At 37.4% G+C, this 20714-nt stretch overlaps 1 protein-coding gene across 1 annotated transcript in view; it reads right to left on the minus strand.

The window, feature by feature from the left end:
* LOC115419473 (fibulin-2-like) overlaps window positions 1–20714 on the minus strand; it is a 117524-nt gene that overhangs the window by 21386 nt on the left and 75424 nt on the right. The window contains exons 3-4 of the mRNA XM_030134271.1: window positions 5214–5331; window positions 702–840 (exon numbers count right to left, since the gene is read on the minus strand). Of these exons, the coding sequence (XP_029990131.1) occupies window positions 702–840; window positions 5214–5331 (257 nt within the window). The remainder of the gene's footprint in view (window positions 1–701; window positions 841–5213; window positions 5332–20714) is intronic.

Consider the following 20714-nt stretch of genomic DNA (forward strand, 5'->3'; position numbering starts at 1 on the left):
GGTGCGATTTGTCTGGGGGATGGTTTTGTTTGTTGTTTTTTTTGGTCGGAGCGGGGGGGGGGGGGGGGGGGGGGTTGAGGTCCTCTGGTCCATAACTAACGTAACTAACGCTGGCGTGAAACGAAAGTGAATCTTTATTTTTATAAACTTTCAGCGGCCAACTCCGAGTTCTATTCCTCTGTTATACAGCGTGTGTGAGAGACAGACAGAGCTAGTGTCAGTGTTTTAGAACTACCGTAGTTCCTAGGGGCCAAACAACGTCCGTCTTATCACAGTCCCTTTCCTCATTGTTGTCTTTCACCTGAACCTGAACTGATCCCAGACAGGACTGGACTGATGGTGGAGGGTCTTCAGTCTCTTCCTTCCAGGTTCACATCATATTTGTTGTTTTTTTTAACCTTACATCAGCTACTATTTCGTATTTCGGGCCAATGCGTGTGTCCTTCAATATGTCCGTGTGAAACTTTAGCGTATTTAAAGTTTCGCATCAAACAACGTCTTACCTTCCTTTTTCTTTTTGTCATCATACTGTGCCATTTCGGTACAGCTGTGTACCGAACCGAACAGGTGTGTACTGAAACGGTTCGGTTCGGTACGTGAACCGTTACAGGCCTAATATAACATATATGTAAGTGGTGGCACAATCCAAACACGATCAAACATCGTTCTCTTTCGGATATTGTTTGTTGTTGGTGACTTGCCTGGTATGAGTCGTCTGAACACCGTCCCTCCTCCTCCACCTCCTCCACCTGGCAGGTAGCTCCTCCTCTGGCTGAGATCATCCCTGATTCACACCGACTCTCCTTCATGGAGCTCAGGCAACACTGCTTCATGGCAACGCTGACGCAAACACAACATACACAGAACATCCATCAAGAGGCGACATAAGAACAGATCATTTTGAAGACTATTGATCTTTAATCTTTATTCAAGTATATTAAGTTGTTATTGATTTTCACCAAGTTTGGTGCAAATTGGATAAAAACCAAGGAGGAGATGATGAAAGTATGAGGGGTGGGATTTTATATGTCCACACTTCCACCCAATATGGCCGACTTCCTGTTGGGTTTAGGCCGGGACCATAATGAAATTTTTTACTTGTCCTACCATGGGCTATGTCAGTACCAAGTTGAATTTTTCTACGTGGAAAAAGATTTGGGGATGGCTCCCAACTGCATAATGTATTTAGATTTTTGAGGGGGCGTGGCCGAGTCATTTTGTGATATTTTTTCTTGGCGACTTCAAATAAAACATTTTTTTGCCAGACTTGAATTTTTTGGTCAAATAAATGTTATTTTTTGCTAACATTCAGGGGGTCAAATTTGTGTTCAAAGTGGAGTCAAAATAATAATAATAATAATAATAATAATAATAATAATAACCACCATGTGGTTTTAATTGACCCTATCCAACCTGTGGCGTGATTAACATATGCACAACTGTAAATTGTAGCTTTTTGATTTTTGATTCGTCTTCATTTTGATTTGGCACTTCTGTTGCTCGTGTGCTTTTGTACTTTTGCTGCTGTTAACCTGGAATTTCCCTTTGTGGGACTAATAAAGGCCTATCTTATCTTATCTTATCTTAATCATATAAACAAGGAATACTTGATTTGTTTTCCCTTCTATTGGTTTTTCAATACAACAAATACTACATAATAATACAATAATGCACAAGTACCACAAAACCTCCAAAAAACATTTAAAACAAGAAAAAAATTAGGATATTATCCGGATTTGTAAAATCATAGGAATCATCTGGCATTATATAAATACACAAGTCAACAAAATACATGATTTTGGATGAGCCATTAATATATATATATATATATATATATATATATATATATATATATATATATATATATATATATATTTTTTTTTTTTTTTTTTTTTTTTTTTTTTTTTTTTTTCAGAATTGCTGTGTACTAAAAAAAATTTAATAAAAACAGCATTATTGTCTTTTTTCTGCTGATTTGAGGTTGTTTTAAATGCTTTCTTTGTTGTTTAACCCATAAAGACCCTGTCTTATTTTTGTGGCAGATCCTAAATGATTTTTTCTCTCTATTTAACCTTTCTATAAGTGATTTATCATCATTTATCATAATATTATCCTCTGTGTTTGGCTTTTTTTCCCCTGAAAATCATGCATTTTCCTAAATTTAATTCATTGTTCATGTAGATGTTTGAAAAAGCTTAAAGTTGAGGATTATGAGAAAAAAATGACTTTTTTCAGTACAATATATCATTAAATGAACATGAAACAAATGTGTCCATCCACTGCCACTGATCCAACTCCATGGGTTTTACTGGTGAATCAATGTTATAGAAGATGATGGTGTTTCCATGGTAACTACAGAGCCTCTGAATGTCCAAATGGGTCATATCTGATGGCCATGAACAGATGAAGAACTGCATTTTACACCAATTATTTACATGTATTGATAGAATTAATGGATCAACAGGTATTAAACAGTTTAGATCAGTAGGACACTGGATGTTTGGGTGTTTTTTGGTTCAAGTTGAGGGTTATTATATCGAAAACTGAGAAAACTCAAACTTTATTTAACCTTTCTTAAGTGATTTAACACCATTTATTGTGATATTATCGTCTGTATTTAGCTTTTTTTTCCTCAGTGAAAATCAGGTATTTTCCTATTATGTCATTTACTGATTGTATAGATGTTAATTAAAGCTCTGATTAAAGTTGAGGGTCACATACACAGAAAACTGAAGAAAAAAATGACTTTTTCTGTAAAATCTCTCATTAATTGAACATAAACCCAGTGTGTCCATCCACTCTCATTGATCCAACTCCATGGGTTTTACTGGTGAATCAATGTTGTCGAAAATTTTGGTGTTTCCACGGTAAACTACAGAGCCTCTGACCATCCAAATGCATCATATCTGATGACCATGAAAAGATAAAGAACTGTATTTTATACCAATAATTTACATGTATTAATAGGATTAGTGGAATCAACAGGTATTAAACAGTTTACATCAGTGGATGGTTTTGGTCATCAGTGGCTGTTTGGGTCTTTATGAGCCTAAATATCAATAAATTAACTATCACAAGATGCTTTAATTACTGGCTCTGACTCCCATTCACAAAATGTCAATGTGTTTTCCAAAGTCATAGTCTTGGCTCTTTTTGTTGACAGTGTTTTGGATAATTGTTATCTGATTTTCACCATTACCCAGTTTCATTATTGGAGAAAGAGGTTTTTTTTTTGTTTTTTGTTTTCGGCTGTAAAACAGTCACAATGTAATTTTTTTAAGCACCAGCAGGTATTAAACAGTTTATATCAATGGATGCTTTTGGTTGTTACTGGCTGTTTTGGGTCTGTTATGGAAAAATAATACTCTACTAATTCATCTTCAAAAAAGAAGGGTCAGTTCAAGTGTTCAGTGTCAAAGAAATCACTTTATTTGGAGCTCCATAGAAAGAGATATCACTCAGACAAAAGACTGAGACGGTCTGAACCCAAAAATACAAATCACAATGTAGTCTTCTGTGTCCCATGAGGAAATTATGATGTGTCCAAAGTGTTTTGGTTAGTGTCAGGAACTTAGAGATACGACCCCTGTGAGAAATGTTGTTTTTTTCCTTCTACTCTGGACACAACACAAAAGAGGTCCAAACTGCTCTAGAATACACAGTGACATGAATCTATCTGAAATAGAGTTAGAAGCCTATATGATATATGAAATATATGAAAATATATATGAATATATACACTACCAGGCAAAAGTTTGGACTCACCTTCTTATTTAAATGACATGAGATGGACCACAGACGGCCAACAAGTGCTCAGCATCATTTGGAACTCCTTCCAGACTTTTGGAAAACATTTCAGGTGACTACCTCATGAAGCTCATTGAGAGAATGCCAAGAATGTGCAAAGCAGTAATAAAAGCAAAATGTGGCTATTTTGAAGAATCTAAAATATAAAATATGCTTTGAGTTTTGTCACACCTTTTTAAAATACATAATTCCATACGTGTTCATCCATAGTTTTGATGCCTTCAGTGAGAATTTACAATGGAAATAGTCATAAAAATAAAGAAAAACTAGAAGCACTCGGAGAGCGCAGACCTCCGCCAAGGCAGAGCAGTGCCCCCCCCGATCACCACCAAAATTTAATCATTTGTTCCTTGTGCCAGTATCAATATTTCCTGAAATTTTCATCCAAATCTGTCCATAACTTTTGAAAGATCCGGATCAGTCTTTGCCATTTGATAGAACACCCCATTGTAAATCCCTGAGTCAAATTGCATGAGATTTGCACAATTCCCCCATATTGTGATTTCCACCATAAATATTAGTCCCATATTTATTTGACCTATATTTTAAGATTCCTTGACCATGAAAACATACCATTAGCAACTGGATTCATAATTATATCCTTATTAGTTCAGTAGTTATTCATGAAAATCACATTTCTCGTAATGGCGGTTTTCTTCTGGATCTAGCTCCTTAAGTATTAAAGCTACATGAAATCCGGTGGCATACTCCCGATGCGAAACTGACCTGAGCTACACGATGGCGCTTGTCAGAAATTTCTACCTTTAATATTAAAGGCACAGTAGGCCAAAAAGTAAGGGCACCCCATTTTTTATATAAATTGAGATAAAATCCGCCTTCTGGATCAGATCCGGATCAGCCTTTGAAATGTGATAGAGGACCCCATTGTCAATTCCTGAGTGAAATTTCATGAGTTTTGGTCAATAATTAAGCGAGATATTGGGAAACGAAAATTTTGGCCCCATTTACCACAATGTTAACGAAAATTTCAAAGTGATCCAGAATCCAGGATTTCTTCCGGATCACCCCCAAAAGTTAATCATTTCTTCCTTATCCCATTTCCAACAAACCCTGAAAATTTCATCCAAATCTGTCCATAACTTTTTGAGTTATGTTGCACACTAACGGACAGACAAACAAACAAACAAACAAACAAACCCTGGCAAAAACATAACCTCCTTGGCGGAGGTAACCAGGTGAGTCCAAACTTTTGCCTGGTACTGTATATGGATGTAAGTAATTCTGCCATTACAGGTCTTTATGGGTTAACACATAAGAAGCCACTCACTGAATGAAGGTGTTAAATCACATTTTGTTGCAGAAACTGCAGTAATTATCCAATAGAAGTATCTCACCCATTCTCTTCATTAAATCCAGTTAAACCCCCCTGATGGCGTACCACTTACCTGCATATCGAGTGCTTATCGTTGCCGATCAGAGGCAGATGGTTGCAGTGCTTATTTTCAGAGGCCCATCTCTGGCCCGCAGCGCAGCAGCTCTGGACCAGGTCTTCAGCCGCCATACCTGGAGACATGCAGGTATGCATACATCAGCACATATGACTGATGGAATAAAAAGGAGTGTGCAGTAAATCCAGTGTGTGTGCTCTGCGCAGACCCACTGACAGACAGAAACATATGGGAAACTACAGCCGGCCTCAGAGGCGCCTTTAACGTTTCTACACATGACTAAAGAGCTTCACTCACAATAGCAGAACACAGTCAGACTTTATGATTGGAACATTTCTCCTCTGGTCTGGAGGGAGCGGCAGTTTGTTCTTTTAAATAGCTTTCACAAGTGCAGACGTCGTGTACGGTGTGAACAAGAAGTGCAACAGACTCAAATATTCAGTGCACACGTACACATGAGCTGCCATGAGCCACAATAAAGGCGTCAAAGGGGAGGGGCTATCAGTTTTTAGTGGGTAATACCCAGTGTTGGGAGTAATGTGTTACAAAAGTAATGCATTACAGTAACAGATTACTTTCTGATGTAACGCAGTAGTGTACAGCATTACTACTGAAATATATTTTACTTTAGATATTGAAGTTTTAGGATGAATTGTTTTAGTATTAAGTAGTTATCGTTTTAACATAGGGTTCTTTACCTCCACCAGGAGGTATTGCGATCGCTTCGCTTTGTGTGTTTACATGTTTTTTTGTGTGTTTGTTTGTTAGTTAGCAAGATAACTCAAAAAATTATGGACGGATTTTCATGAAATTTTCAGGAAATATTGATACTGGCACAAGGAAGAAATTATTAAATTTTGGTGGTGATCCACGGGGGGGGGGGCACAGATCTGTCTTGGCGGAGGTCTGCGCTCTCTGAGTGCTTTTCTTGTTGGTTAAATGTGTTTTACTTCAATAATGTTAATAGTGAGTTCTTCGTGACCAGGATTTATGTTGTACTCTGTTGTAGTTTAATATAATAAACTTTATTGCAGACACATGTCCATAAACCACAAGCACACAACATACAGAATAAAAAGAATTACAAGAAAAGCACTCGGGGAGAGCGCAGACCTCCGCCAAGAGAGATCAGCCCCCCCACCCGATCCCCACCAAAATGTAATCGTTTCTTCCTTGTGCCAGTATCAACATTTCCTGAAAATTTAATGAAAATCTGTCCATAACTTTTTGTGTTATCTTGCTAACAAACAACAAACAAACACACCGCAGGCACGCACACAAAGCAAAGTGATCCCAATACCTCCTGGTGGAGGTAAAAAGGAGATACAGAAATTAAGCACATTATAAAATATACAAACTATTGCACCAATGCCGTCTCAGTTTAGAAGTGAAACCATAGCAGCTTTTCAGGGGGCTGACTCGGGCTTCTATAATGTGGTTTTCTGATGTTTCCAGGCAGTGTAAACAGTGTAAACCAGAGGATGTTTCACAGTGGAACAGAACTGGTTCTATACTGAATGTGACAGTGACACTTTAAGAACGGCCCTGGGAATTCAATCGGTCGTCATTAATAACTGGCCATTTTTAGTCATTTTTTGAAAGAATACCAAAGTAAAATTCTGGTAATGGCTCCTCTTCAAAACTGTCTCCATTTTGGCATCAGCTTACAGAGAAGAAAAATGGCATCGTTTCAAAGCCATCAACTGAAGAAAATGAGCGTGAAACACCAGGCGCCCATTAAATCCCCATAGCGGAATGAATTCATTTCTGTTAAAACTCCCATATTTCTGTTGATGCTTAAACCCAGTAAAAAAAAAAAAAAAAAAAAAAAAAAAAAAAGCAAATCCACTTTGTTGTTTCCAATTAATTAACAGCTGATTGGAAGCGAGCTTTGAGGTTTAAATGGATAAAGGGAAACGTTAGACTCGCCAACATGAACCTAGTGCTGGTTCAGTAGTGTTTTTTTCCATTGGTATTACTATTTTTGTTCATTTTTAATTCATTTGGTTCTTTTTTTGTTTGTTTTGAGGACTTTTTGTTCATTTTGCTGCCTATTTTAACTTAATTTTTGAAACTTTTTTGCACGTTATGTATTATTTAGGGGTGTTTATATTGATTTTGTTCATTTTGTTACTTATTTTACTGTTTTTTTTGTTGTCTTTTTTTGTCGGATTTTTACATATTTTTCCCCCGTTATTTATTTTGTAAATATTTTACTTTGTTTTCTGGAAGCAAAAACATTACCAGTGTTTCCAGTAGTTGTGGTTTTATTATGAGGAAAATGACACCAACTGAACATAAACTCAGTGTATCCATCCTGTCATTATTTGCTTTTCCATTGGACATTTGTACAAAAATTTACTGATATTTACTAAACGTTGAAAAAACAGAAGTGCGAAATGCTGGTTTTTTCATGAGATTACAAATGCGATGATTTGTATATTTATTATCGCGAGATGACACGAGAAGTCATTCCATAAACATTGCGATGAATGTAAATATCATGTTGATTTACAGATATATTCATTATTTTTATATATTACGCCTCTATCTCATACTAAATTAAAAAATGATTGGGTTTCCTGGTGTGTCCACACATACCACGACACGTTTCTTTTAAAACTGTTCTTCTTCGCTTGTTTCAACGTCCGTCAACATTTGTTTTTTTTTTAATTCAGGTGACTCTAGTTGTGGAAAAAGGTCTTTCCATTGCAGTTTTGCGTGATACGCCATTTGCGCTACGCCTGAAAAACCACCTCTTGCCAACCTTAAGAAAAAAACAGAGTTTTGGCCAAATTGTTGTTTTTCCATTAGGTGATAATAATGATAATCTTGAGTAAAAAAGGCTTAAAACACATCTGAAATTACAGTTGCTGCAGCACATCAGGATTTAAAGTTGTGTGAACATGTAAGGTAAGGTAAGGTAAGTAAGGTAAGGTAAGGTAAGGTAAGGTAAGGTAGAACCTTGTTAATATCTTAGTGTAATTTTTGCATTTCACAAATTCATTCCAAGGGCCGGACTGGACCCTTTGGTGGGCCAGATTTGGCCCCCGGGCCGCATGTTTGACACCTGTGGTTTAGGTGCTGGAATAGGCCCCTCCCACTTTGGCTGTGCAGCACTGACCCTGGTCGCTCTATGAGCAGCAGCACCATGAGACCAACTGCTGCTGCCGCTGCTCAGTCTGTCAGCCTCCTCATCGCCTTCACGTCAGAACCAAAGCCGTCTCGGCCTGCTGCTTTCATCCACATTAGCATGAGCGCTCCAACACACACACACACACACACACACACACATACATATATATGCACACGCACACACATACATATGCACACCAAACGTCTCCCAGTGCCCTTTGAAGGAAAGCCAACGACAAAGGGCTTTTGTTTTTTGACTCAATAAACCTTCGTTAGCTTATACACGACAGGACATTTGCATATTCTTCATATTCTTACTGCTGCGGAATGAAGTTTTGCTTTATAACTTTGAGCACATGAAGCTAATTTATGTAAACAAAAACAGTATATACAGAAAAATATCAACTTTTATGTCAGGGGTGTCAAACACGCGGCCCAGGGACCACATCCAGCCCACCAAAGGGTCCAATCTGGCCTGTGGGATGAATCTGTGAAATGCAAAAATTACACTGAAGATATTAACAATCATTGGTGTCAAAATCATTTTAGTTCAGGTTCCACATACAGACACATTCAGTTTAACCCTTTCATGCACGAATTATGAGAACCTTAATGAAAATTTTTTCCTGAGTGTTTTTATTCCTCTTTAGGCATGAAAAAAACAATGCAATTGAAAATTTTCTCCTGAAAAATAAATAAAAAATAAAATAATACATTTTGAAAAAATTTCAAAACTACGTTAAAAAAAAAAAAAAAAAAAATTAAGAACCTATTTTTCATGAAGTTGCAAAAATGTCCACCCAGCTGGACACCACATGTTTAATTTTTGACGCACAGAAACATGTATTTACTCATAAATTGTGTGAAAACTATGGAGAGGGCTTGTGATTCTGGGGGTTTATGCTCAGGAGAGATCTACATAATGTTACCAATTCATGTCAGAAAAGATATGTAGTGTCTTAAAACTTTAATAAAGATATGTGTAAAAAAACAAAACAAAACAAAACATCGAATAGAACAACAAAATCCATGAATTTGTTACAATTCATTCATACAAGAGAACAGCTGTAGAAGAGCTGTCCACTGGAGTGACCACTGTGCATGAAAGGGTTAATTAGATTTCAAGTTGGTCAGACCAGTAAAATATTATCATAATAAGCTATAAATAATGACAACCCCAAATTCGGTCTTTGTGTTTTTGGTGTAAAAAAGTTAAATTGCATGAAAATGTTTACATTACCAAACTACAGTTTTCCAAAAAATGTGAATAACCTGAAGAAATATGAACAAATGAAAATGTCTTAAGAAAAGTAAATGCAATTTTACCAATATTTTGTCTGTTACTAAATGTTTTGTGCGATTGTAACGCACATGTGTAAATGATAAACTGATAAACCAAGGCATAATATTGTTAAAATTGCACTTGTTTTTCTTAAGATAATTCAAGTTTTTCATGTTATTCAGATTTTTAAGGAAACTTTGTCGATGTAAACCTGATCATAATATAATATTACTTTTTTCACTATTATTATTTCACTGGTACGGCCCACTGGAGATCAAATTGGGCTGAATGCGGAACTGAACTAACATGACTATGACACGCCCGGCTTATACACTACAGAACATTTGCATATTCTTCATATTCTTACTGCTGCGCAATGAAGTTTTGCTTTATAACTTTGAGCACATGACGCTAATTTATGTAAATAAAACCAGTATGTACAGAAAAAAAAAAAATCAATAACTTTTATAGCGTTCAATGCACAAAAGCACTAAGTCATGACTACACTTGTTTTACACACACATCGCACCGCACTGCGCAGCGAACTTCCTGCTGAAACATGAAGCTTATATCCTCTAATTAAAAGCAGCTACATCAGAGAATTAGCTCCACATGGCTTCAAATATAGCGCTGTGATCAGATTTTGCAGTTCCCCGCATGCATGATTTCCTTGATGTACACTCCATTGTATTGAGCTCAAAGTACAATAAGCCTAAACTATGCTAATCTCATACAGCACAGTGCACGTTTAAGATTTAAAAAAGAAGCACAGAGCCAAGAATGCCTTAAATAGTCCTACTTTGAACTGTACTTTGAAACTTTTATTTCACATCTCTACGTTGGGTTTCATTCCAGCCGGTCTCTACTTAGTAAACAATCATTTAAAGCGAAGACCGTCTGCAGCTCACTGTCCATAATTTATAAGCTTTATCTTAAAAAAAAAACTGTCAAGATGAGAAAAGATGGTTAAAAATAAAAGCTCCTATTTTACTCTGAAAATGTCGTGTTGTCCTTTATAATTCTGTTAAACATTATAACTGTGCAGTTCGGGCTCTTTGTTGAGGATCGACTTTCCGCAGACTTTGATCTCAAGTTGGATGTTGACGTATTCGTGTTTTATTGATGAGTCTGGAAGCAATCTGTTTCGGATTTCAACAAGAGCTAAGGCAACTTTTGAGATGCAGTGTGTTTCCGTTCATTATTGAGAACAGACACGTCCCTTCTGTGTTTGTTTTTCATTGAACTTTTCAGTCAGGACATCATCATAACAACAGATTATGTCAGGTATAACTAACTCCCAAAATGACACAGATGCATGAAATCTGCAGCCACATTTTTGGTCAAAACTCACTTTTATGAGAGATTTCCACTTTCAGCGTGAATACAGTATTTCTATATTAACCAACCATGATTTGCATAATTTTACATTAGGGATCATTTGGAACATCAGCAAAGGTGGTACTAAAAACAGTACCTGCTGGAATCTGCAGGGCCCTGCTCATGTGCAGTGCAGAAGCGATTTCTCACAGACTGCAAGGGAAGCTCAGCTTCCCCTAAAATTATGAAAATTAAATGGTCAAATATGTTCGGTTGTGTTGACATTTCATTGACTCCAAATGTGTTGGAACACGTTCATCTCACAGATGAATTCGTTCAGAATCAGTTTTATCACAAATCAACAGACTGGATGTTGTTCACTTCTCCTCCATTCCCGTGCCTCTGTTTTCTCATTCAATCTCTGCTCAGTGCATTTGTCCGTAGACGCTCAGTGTCCATGCACTTCAATGGGACTGAGTGGAACTGGTTTTTCACTGACTCTAAACTGGACGGTAATTGGATAAATGCCACAATGTTGTCCTGCCCCCAGACACTCGGCGTCTCTGGGGGTGAATGGAGCTGTGGGCGGAGCTCAGCTGGGCTGGACACTGGGCATCCACGTGCTGATTGGAGGATCGGTCGAAAGGCTGAATCTGGTTTGATTGACAGCTGTTTTCAGATTTACTCCTTCACTGACACAGTTCAGTTTAATATCATCACACATTCTGCTGTGAAATCAGAGAAACCACTACCAAATTACTTGTTCATTTCTTGCACTGTAAATAAAACACACTCATTGTACTTTCTTGTTTCAATTTAACATAATTTCAGCGTTTTCTTGTTTCAGTTCCATAATTTAATCATTTCTTGCCCAAATTTAATATTGTTTTGTAGATAGTTAAATCAGTCATACTGTTGCCTAGGTCGGAGTGAACTAGCTACACTATATTGCCAAAAGTATTCCCTCACCTGCCTTGACTCACATATGAATTTCAGGTCCATCCCATTCCTAGTCTATGGGTTCAGTATGACGTGGGTCCACCCTTTGCAGCTCTAACAGCTTCAGCTCTTCTGGGAAGGCTGTCCACAAGGTTTAGGAGTGTGTTCATGGGAATTTTGGACCATTCTTCCAGAAGCGCATTTGTGAGGTCACACACTGATGTTGGACAGAAGGCCTGGCTCTCAGTCTGCGCTCTAATTCATCCCAAAGGTGTTCTATGGGGTTGAGGTCAGGACTGTGTGCAGGCCAGTCCAGTTCATCCACACCAGACTCTGTCATCCATGTCCAAATGGACCTTGCTTTGTGCACTGGTGCAGTCATGTTGGAAGAGGAAGGGGCCGGCTCCAAACTGTTCCCACAAAGTTGGGAGCATGGAATTGTCCAAAATGTCTTGGTCTGCTGAAGCATTCCCAGTTCCTTTCACTGGAACTAAGGGGCCCAGCCCAGCTCCTGAAAAACAACCCCACACCATAATCCCCCCTCCACCAAACTTTACACTTGGCACAATGTGGTCCGACAAGTATCGTTCTCCTGGCGACCGCCAAACCCAGACCCGTCCATCAGATCGCCAGATGGAGAAGCGCGATTGGTCACTCCAGAGAAGGCTCCTCCACTGCTCTACAGTCCAGTGGCGGTGTGCTTTACACCACTGCATCCGGTGCTTTGCATTGCACTCGGTGATGTATGGCTTGGATGCAGCTGCTCGGCCATGGAAACCCATTCCATGAAGCTCTGCGCACTGTTCTGGAGCTAATCTGAAGGACACATAAAGTTTGGAGGTCTGTACCATTGACTCTGCAGAAAGTTGGCCACCTCTTCGCACTCTGCGCCTCAGCATCCGCTGACCCCGCTCCGTCAGTTTACGTGGCCTACCACTTAGTGGCTGAGTTGCTGTCATTCCCAAACACTTCCACTTTCTTATAATCCAGCTGACAGCTGACTGTGGAATATTTAGGAGCCAGGAAATTTCACCACTGGATTTGTTGCACAGGTGGCATCCTATCACAGTTCCACGCTGGAATTCACTGAGCTCCTGAGAGCGACCCATTCTGTCACAAATGTTTGTAAAAGCAGTCTGCATGCCTAGGGGCTGGATTTTATACACCTGTGGCCATGGAAGTGATTGGAACACCTGATTCTGATTATTTGGATGGGGGAGACAATACTTTTGGCAATATAGTGTATCTAGCAAGGTGCATAGGAGGGCAGACAATGCTAATGGAATGGAGGGCCGAATTTATGTTTAAATAACTTGACAATTTTTTTTGATGAAAGCCAACAATAAGCTTCCCCTGTCTGAAAGACGAGCAGCCGCCACTGGTGCAGTGGAAATTAAAAATTCATCCTCAAATACAAATCTCTAAGGATTTACCATCAACAGTTGATCAACATCACCTTCTGTTTAAGAGAGGTCATCAAACAGCCAAAGGAGGTGTGGAAATGCATGAAATAGACCAAAAGTGACAATAAATTAAGAGCGTCTATGGATTTGAAAACCACTGGAAGCATCTGATACAAGTCAAAATACAGGACTTTGGATGAGTCACTACTATTTTTTTTTTTTTTTTTTTACCCAGAATTGCTCTCAATTAAAAAAATTTTTTTTTAAAATCAAGCACTCTTATCTGTTTTTTCTACTGACTTCAGGGAGTTTTCAGTGTTTTCTGGTGAGGAACCAAAAGTTTGGAAAAAAGTCTGATTCAGCAGAGGGGAAACACAAACTGTTAGCCATTATTTAGTTCATTTTTTCACACTGACACTAAAAGGAAAAGTTGGAAGCAGTTTAATTTCCCACTGTTATGTCAAGTATGTTCGAAGCGTTCTTGCCAAAGGAACAAACATGAGGTTCGGCCGAGGGGTCAGACTGCTTTACCACTCTGGGGTGGCCTGCAAATTACCGGAGAAACAATGGAAAGGAGCACGAGTATTTATAGCTGGAGGAAAAAAAACACACACACACATTTTGTCAATATCCTCCAGTCAACACAGTTGCAAGAATGGCAGCGATTTTCCTGGACCAAGGTTCTAGTAGTTTTGGATTTTTCATTCTAGTTTAGTTTTATTTAGTTTTGACTTTTTTTTCTCTAATTCAGTTAGTTTTAATTAGTTTTTAGAGCAGGTTTGATAGTTTTTATTAGTTTTCGTTTTCTTCTAAATGCTTAGTTTTAGTTTAGTTTTAGTTTAGTCGTCTCTTTTCTCTTCTTCTCTGTCGTCGTATTCAAATAAATCCCAGACAGGACTCTGCTGCTTTCTCCCAACTTTAGTCTCCATGTTTCCAGGTAGAGTGGGGACCAGAAGACGACTGGAAACCACAAGTGAACACAAGTGACGGACCGTTAAATATCATATGGTGCCGCTAGCTAAAATTGCAAGAGCCAAATAAATCGTTCGTATCAATCCGATGACAAAATGAAAACAAAGGGAATTTTATCCATAATTTTTTATATGTTTTAGTTAGTTTTGTAAACACACAATACAGTTTCAGTTAGTTATTGTTTTTTTCTTTTAATTATAGTTTTTATTTCAGTTAACGAAAATGTTTTTTCAATTCTAGTTTTCGTCATTTTGTTGATGATAATAACCTTGAATCAGACACAAATTTCCACCCAGATGCTCCAAAGAACAACACAGGAAATCCTTCTGCCTGTGGCCATCCAACTGTTTAACTCAACTTTTTAATTATAATTACAACAATATTTTTCAGATTTATCTATATCATAATTCTGGAAGGTCTCACAGCATCTTTGTGTGTGTGTGTATCTGCACAGTTCTGTGAAATGTTACTGTTTTTACCGGCCAATTTGGTTCCTACAGTTGAGGAATAGTCCCATCTTCACATTAAATATCTCAGCAAGTCGATAGGACCAATATTTTGGGAGATATTAGTACTTTTGGAACACAAAATCCTTACAGTCACAAGTGACGGACTGTGAAGTGTCGTATGGTGCCGCTAGCTAAAACTGCTAAAGCCAAATATATCGCTTTCGTATCAATCCGACATTGACAAAGACAAAAACGAAGGGAATTTTATCCATAACTTTTATGTGTTTTAGTTAGTTTTGTAAACACACAATACAGTTTCAGTTAGTTCTAATTTTTTTTCTTTTAATTAGAGTTTTTATTTATGTCAGTTAGCAATGTTTTTACAATTCTAGTTTTTGTCATTTCATTAGTTTTCATTAACGATAATAACCTTGACCCAGACACAAATTTCCACCTAGATCCTCCAAAGAACAACACAGGAAATCCTTCTGCCTGTGGCCATCCAACTGTTTAACTCCACCTTTTGATTATAATTACATACAACAATATTTTGCACACTTATCTATATCATAATTCAGAGCATCTGTGTGTGTGTGTGTGTGTGTGTGTGTGTGTGTGTGTATCTGCACAGTTCTGAGAAATGTTACTGTTTTTACCGGCCAGTTTGGTTCCTACAGTTGAGGAATAGTCCCATCTCCACATTAAATATCTCGGCAAGTTGATAGGACCAATATTTTGGGAAATATTAGTACTTTTGGAACACAAAATCATTACAGTCACAAGTGACGAACCTTGAAGTGTCGTATGGTGCCGCTAGCTAAAACTGCTAAAGCCAAATAAATCCCTTTCGTATCAATCCGATGTTGACAAAGACGAAAACGAAGGGAATTTTATCCATAATTTTTATGTGTTTTAGTTAGTTTTGTAAACACACAATACAGTTTCAGTTAGTTATGTTTTTTTTCTTTTAATTATAGTTTTGTAACATTTAATTTGAATATTATTTTATTTCCAAATCATTAATTTTTGTTTATTATTTTGAAATTTGTTTATGTTGTAATTTACATATTATTTCATTAATTATTTACTCAGTTTATATTATATATTCTTTTATTATGTTTCTTCTTGCCTTTCTTAATATTTTTGTTCCTGCCTATTGTTTGTGGTACGACCTGTTTTGGCGTGACACGAGAGTTATGTCCATGGTGGAGCGCGAGCAGTGTATGTTGCCCTGAGCTGCAGACAATAAAGCATGCTGAAACTGTCCTGCCGTTTGGTGATTATTAGTACGGAAGACAGCAAAACATATCAACACCAAGAATACCATTGTAACCCGCCTTACCCACAGCCCCGGTGAGACTGGAGCAATATTTCAGGGTTACAGTTTGTATGTATTTCAGTTAATGAAAATGTTTTTTTTTAGTCCTGGGCAGCAATTAAAAATTTTAATCGCGATTAATCGTGTGGATTTCTACGATTAATCGCGATTAATCGCATAGTTGTTGGGGGGGGGCATCAACAGCGTGTATTCAGTGATATTTCAGACTGGAAGTACTCCGGTGATAAAAATAATTCCACATTGCAGTGCTTCCAAACAACTGTGTCCTTCTCATCCCCATCAACTGAAGACATTTAAAATGAAAATGTCCATGTAAAAAAACACTACTTTTACACATGTTTATGTCCACACCAGTTTATTTACAGTTGTGAGTGATTGACAGGAGTCTTAGGCCCACTAATAAGTACTAATACTAATAAGCCCGATAATATGTGATGTTCAGTTGTTAAAAGTAAACAAAAGGGGCCCTGAAGTGGTCAGAATAAGTTGCACTAACGTATGTTTTGTCCTTTTGGTGTTCCTGTAGTCAGTTCGGACATAAGAATGAACTAACAGACACGTTTCTTTCACTCTGTTTGTATGGTTCCAAAAACGTTTACCTGTGAGTATTTTATGTTCAGTTGTTGTCAGAATGAATGGTATCAAATATCTCTGATGTGAACCTTTGTTGCTGGATAAAAAGACGTTGTAAATCTTAAATTAATCTGTAAGTGCTAATCTTTAGCATGTCTATGGATTTTCCCATTCAAGTTAGCATCGAGATAAAATGACTGCTAATACAACATTCACATCGTAAAAAAGTAAAGGTTAGTTCAAAGACTGGCATATTCTACCTAAACACAACCAGTGAATTTATATAAACTTAGCATGAGCCTGCATAAAGAATTAGCAACCCATCTCCGACTGCTAGCATAAATGAATTAGCTTAAACAGGTTAATAACACTGTAATAAACACATCCAAAATAATGTCGTAAACATGTTTCTAACGGCACGTTTGCATGTGCAAACAACAGAATGATTGCTACACACAGGCGATGAACTGCAGGAGTTACACAAAGTTTGAGTCGGCATTACTCGGAAAGTTCGCTCTTTTCTCCTCTCAGCACACAGCACCGACGTGTGGGGCGCCAAAATAAAAGCATGAGTTTCAAAATAAGAGTCCGTATGTATAAATCAACTAAGACTTGCTTGAAAGGCAGAACAATAATAAAACGGCGTTAACGTGAGATTTAAAAAATTGTCGGCATTATTTAATGAATGCGTTAACGTGGTAATAATGCGTAAACTTGCCCAGCCCTAGTTTTTTACACTTCTAGTTTTCGTCATTTCGTTAGTTTTCGTTAATGACAATAACCTTGCTCTGGACCAAATGGGAGTGTTAGGCAGCAGACAGCCCAAAAATAAGACGCATCCATCCTTCCAGTGGTTCAGGAGCTCCCATGGGGTTGGTCTGGGCTGATTAGTCCAGCCTCTCACTGCTCAGCCATCATTACTCTGTCTGACCAAACACCGTCCTGTCTCACATCACACACAGACATATGTCAAACACATCTGCACCGCCTGAAAATGTACGACCACATCTGGACACCAACTGCACCACGGAACATTATTAATGTTCACAGCCCGTAACTTGGATTATAGATGCATTTTGTGCCACGGAAGTGACAATAAATTGGCTGGATGATTTATTATGCTGATACTCTGCTGTGGAAATAAATCAGTTTATTAGCCTTCACCACTTCATATGAGATGACTGTTCTGCTCAAATCAGAGCAATAAAAGAGAGCGGAACATCTGGACGGTCTTAAAGCTGCACTAATCATTTTGTTGATAGAAAAAAAATGAAAGAAATAACCAAGTGGAATGCTACAGATGCACATGTAACCGGTGGTGTCGGACTGTGCGTTGTGAGCGTCGTGTTTAAGGAAGAGACTCGTACATGTACAACTTTGGAGGCAGCATGAATACAAAAACCTCTGGTCTAGACCTGCAACCAATTAATCGACTAGGTGCTTGAAGCCAATGCGAAAATTCATGATTCGATTAATCGACTGGAATTGATTGAAGGGAAATATTCTATTGCAGTTTTCCTGAATTGAAGCTACTTTGTGCGTCACAATAAGCGTCCGTGTGAAACACAACAGTGGAACCGATGTTTAACAGCAGAGAAATGAAGGAAACAAAGCTTTGATTCAGGAGAATTGTGGTTGAATGATTTTTTTGGATCACTTTGAGTCGATTCATCGGTTGCAGCTCTACTCTGGTCACTGAGTTTTGTAAAACATGCCCCCCCCCCCCATAAAGATCAGAAACAATAGGGAAACAATATATTAAATTATTAAAACAGAACATAGCATCAGGAAATATGGATGATGGAAAAATGACTTGTACCTTAAGATTAAAACTAGAAAAGCACTTAGAGATTGCAGACCTCCGCCAAGGCAGATCAGCCCCCCCCACCCTTTTGTCTTTTAAATGCACTTTTTTGATTTTAATGTCTTGCTTTACACTATTTTAACTTCAATGTATGATTTATTTATTAATTAATTAATTTTTTTTTTTTTTTTTTTTCCCGAATATGCAACAAGACAAAGTAGTCTTAGTCCTTACAAATAAAACAGGTAGTAAAAAGAAAACAAAAACAAAACTTCTACATCAGAGAGCACCTCCTGTCCTAGCACTTTCACACATTCCATTTTTAAATGTATTATCATGTCTACTCTGTTGTTTTTACTTGGTATTTTTATTTCACTGTTTTTAAGTGTTGTCGTGGAAATTTACCGTTCAACTGATAACCCACACAAAGAAAAAGGGAGAAAGTTAGAGTTAAAATAATAAATGCATTTATTGAGAAATCAATCACAGACAAACCTCTGTAAATGAAGTCTGATTAAACAAGAGAAAACTAAAGATTATATAGAACCAAATCCAACCCCCTCAAACTATGATGTCATTCCTTACGTACATCGTACCACCCCATACTACTCCTTCTCTGCTCCGTGAAGAGGTCATGAGGACCTCTTCACTCTAACCTTGCTTGAATCCTATCTGAAGTACAGGCGCCATCCTCTAGCTACACATTCAGACATTTAGGTGTTTGGGTTTTAACTCAAGGTAAGAACTTCGTCCCTAAGTCGGGGTTGCTACAGAGTGGTAAACATCACACATAACAACGACTCAGCATGCACTTAACAGTATAACATATTAGAAGAGTATAAAATATAAAAAGTAAATTTTTCCACCACAGTGTACAGCTGCTTTTCTGTCTTTTTAATCTATTCTTATATCGTAGTCTATTATTTTGCTGTTTATTCTTCTGTACGACACTGTTTTAATTGTACAGCTCTTTTTATGCTTTTATTCTATTCTTGTATTTTTCTTTCGTTTTTTGTTTTTTCTTCTGTAAGTCGCTTTGGAGAAAAGCGTCTTCCAAATGCATAAATGTAAATGCAAATGTAACATGACTTCATTTGCACATTCGAAAAGGAATTGTGTATGATTCTAATACTCTAATATAATTATTCTGTGAATGCGTTTTAAAATCACGTTTTATCTCTGATGATTTTCATGTCTTTGCTCCTTTTTTTGATTTTAATGTAATTTCAATGTCTTGCTTTTTTTTTTTTCTTCTGTGATTTTTTTAATGCCTTTGTAAAGCACTTTGAGTTACCCTGTATATGAATAGTGCTCTACAAATAAACTTGCCTTGCCTTGAGCAAGCCAGTTCACTTGAAAATTTAATTAGTAGAGGCTAAAACAGAAATTTCCCCCGACTGCAAGGCTGTTTACCTCTCCCATAGAGAGCCCAAACAATAGGGAAGAGGTAAAGGCGTGAAAACGCTAGTGTCACACTATGAAGCAATTGTTGGGGTTCAGACTTAAATTAAAAGTTCCACATACTGACTCAGAGGCCCAACCTGTCAGGTATTAACTAAAATACATGAAAATAGAATAAACAGATTATGTGTAATTATAACAATGACTAATACAGTATAATTTGGGTGATTCTATAAAACAGAACAGAGGGGCAAAAAATTCAAACCAGATGTAGATGAATGTTATGAAGCAAGTTTGGAAGAACTTCTGAGAACTTGTGAACACTGTGAGTCTAATTTAAAAAATAAATACTTACTGAGATAAAAGAGAAACTATTTTACAGATAAAACTTATTTTTATATTATTCTTATATTATTTTTATGCAATAATCCGCATGTAACATGGTCAAAAGGAGACAAAAATTATGCATTACTATTTTTTTTTTAATATCTCGATCTCTCGCAGGTACATTTTGGGAATTGAACTAATTATTCAAGGAAGAGTGTTTCACAAAAATGACCGCTGTTGCAGAATCATTCATGATTTCTATGCGTTTAAATGAGCAGGTTCTGCGTGTAACACCAGTGGACACGATGGGTTCCACACCAAACCTGAGACTGATGAAAAACCCACATGTGTGGATTAGAAAAACCACCAGGATCGACACACTGAACACAGTGTCTTTATTTGTAGTCTATAGAAGACCATTTACACACACGTTTTCACATCTAATGCACTGACACCTAGGGAGATTTAATGTCCATATTTGGGTCCTATTTTTGCCCCCAATATTTTATTAAAAATGCATTAATTTTGGGATGGTTCAGAGCAAGAGTATATTTTTT

Source organism: Sphaeramia orbicularis, chromosome 5 (genome assembly GCF_902148855.1).
Source record: "Sphaeramia orbicularis chromosome 5, fSphaOr1.1, whole genome shotgun sequence".
NCBI classification, from domain to species: Eukaryota; Metazoa; Chordata; class Actinopteri; order Kurtiformes; family Apogonidae; genus Sphaeramia; species Sphaeramia orbicularis.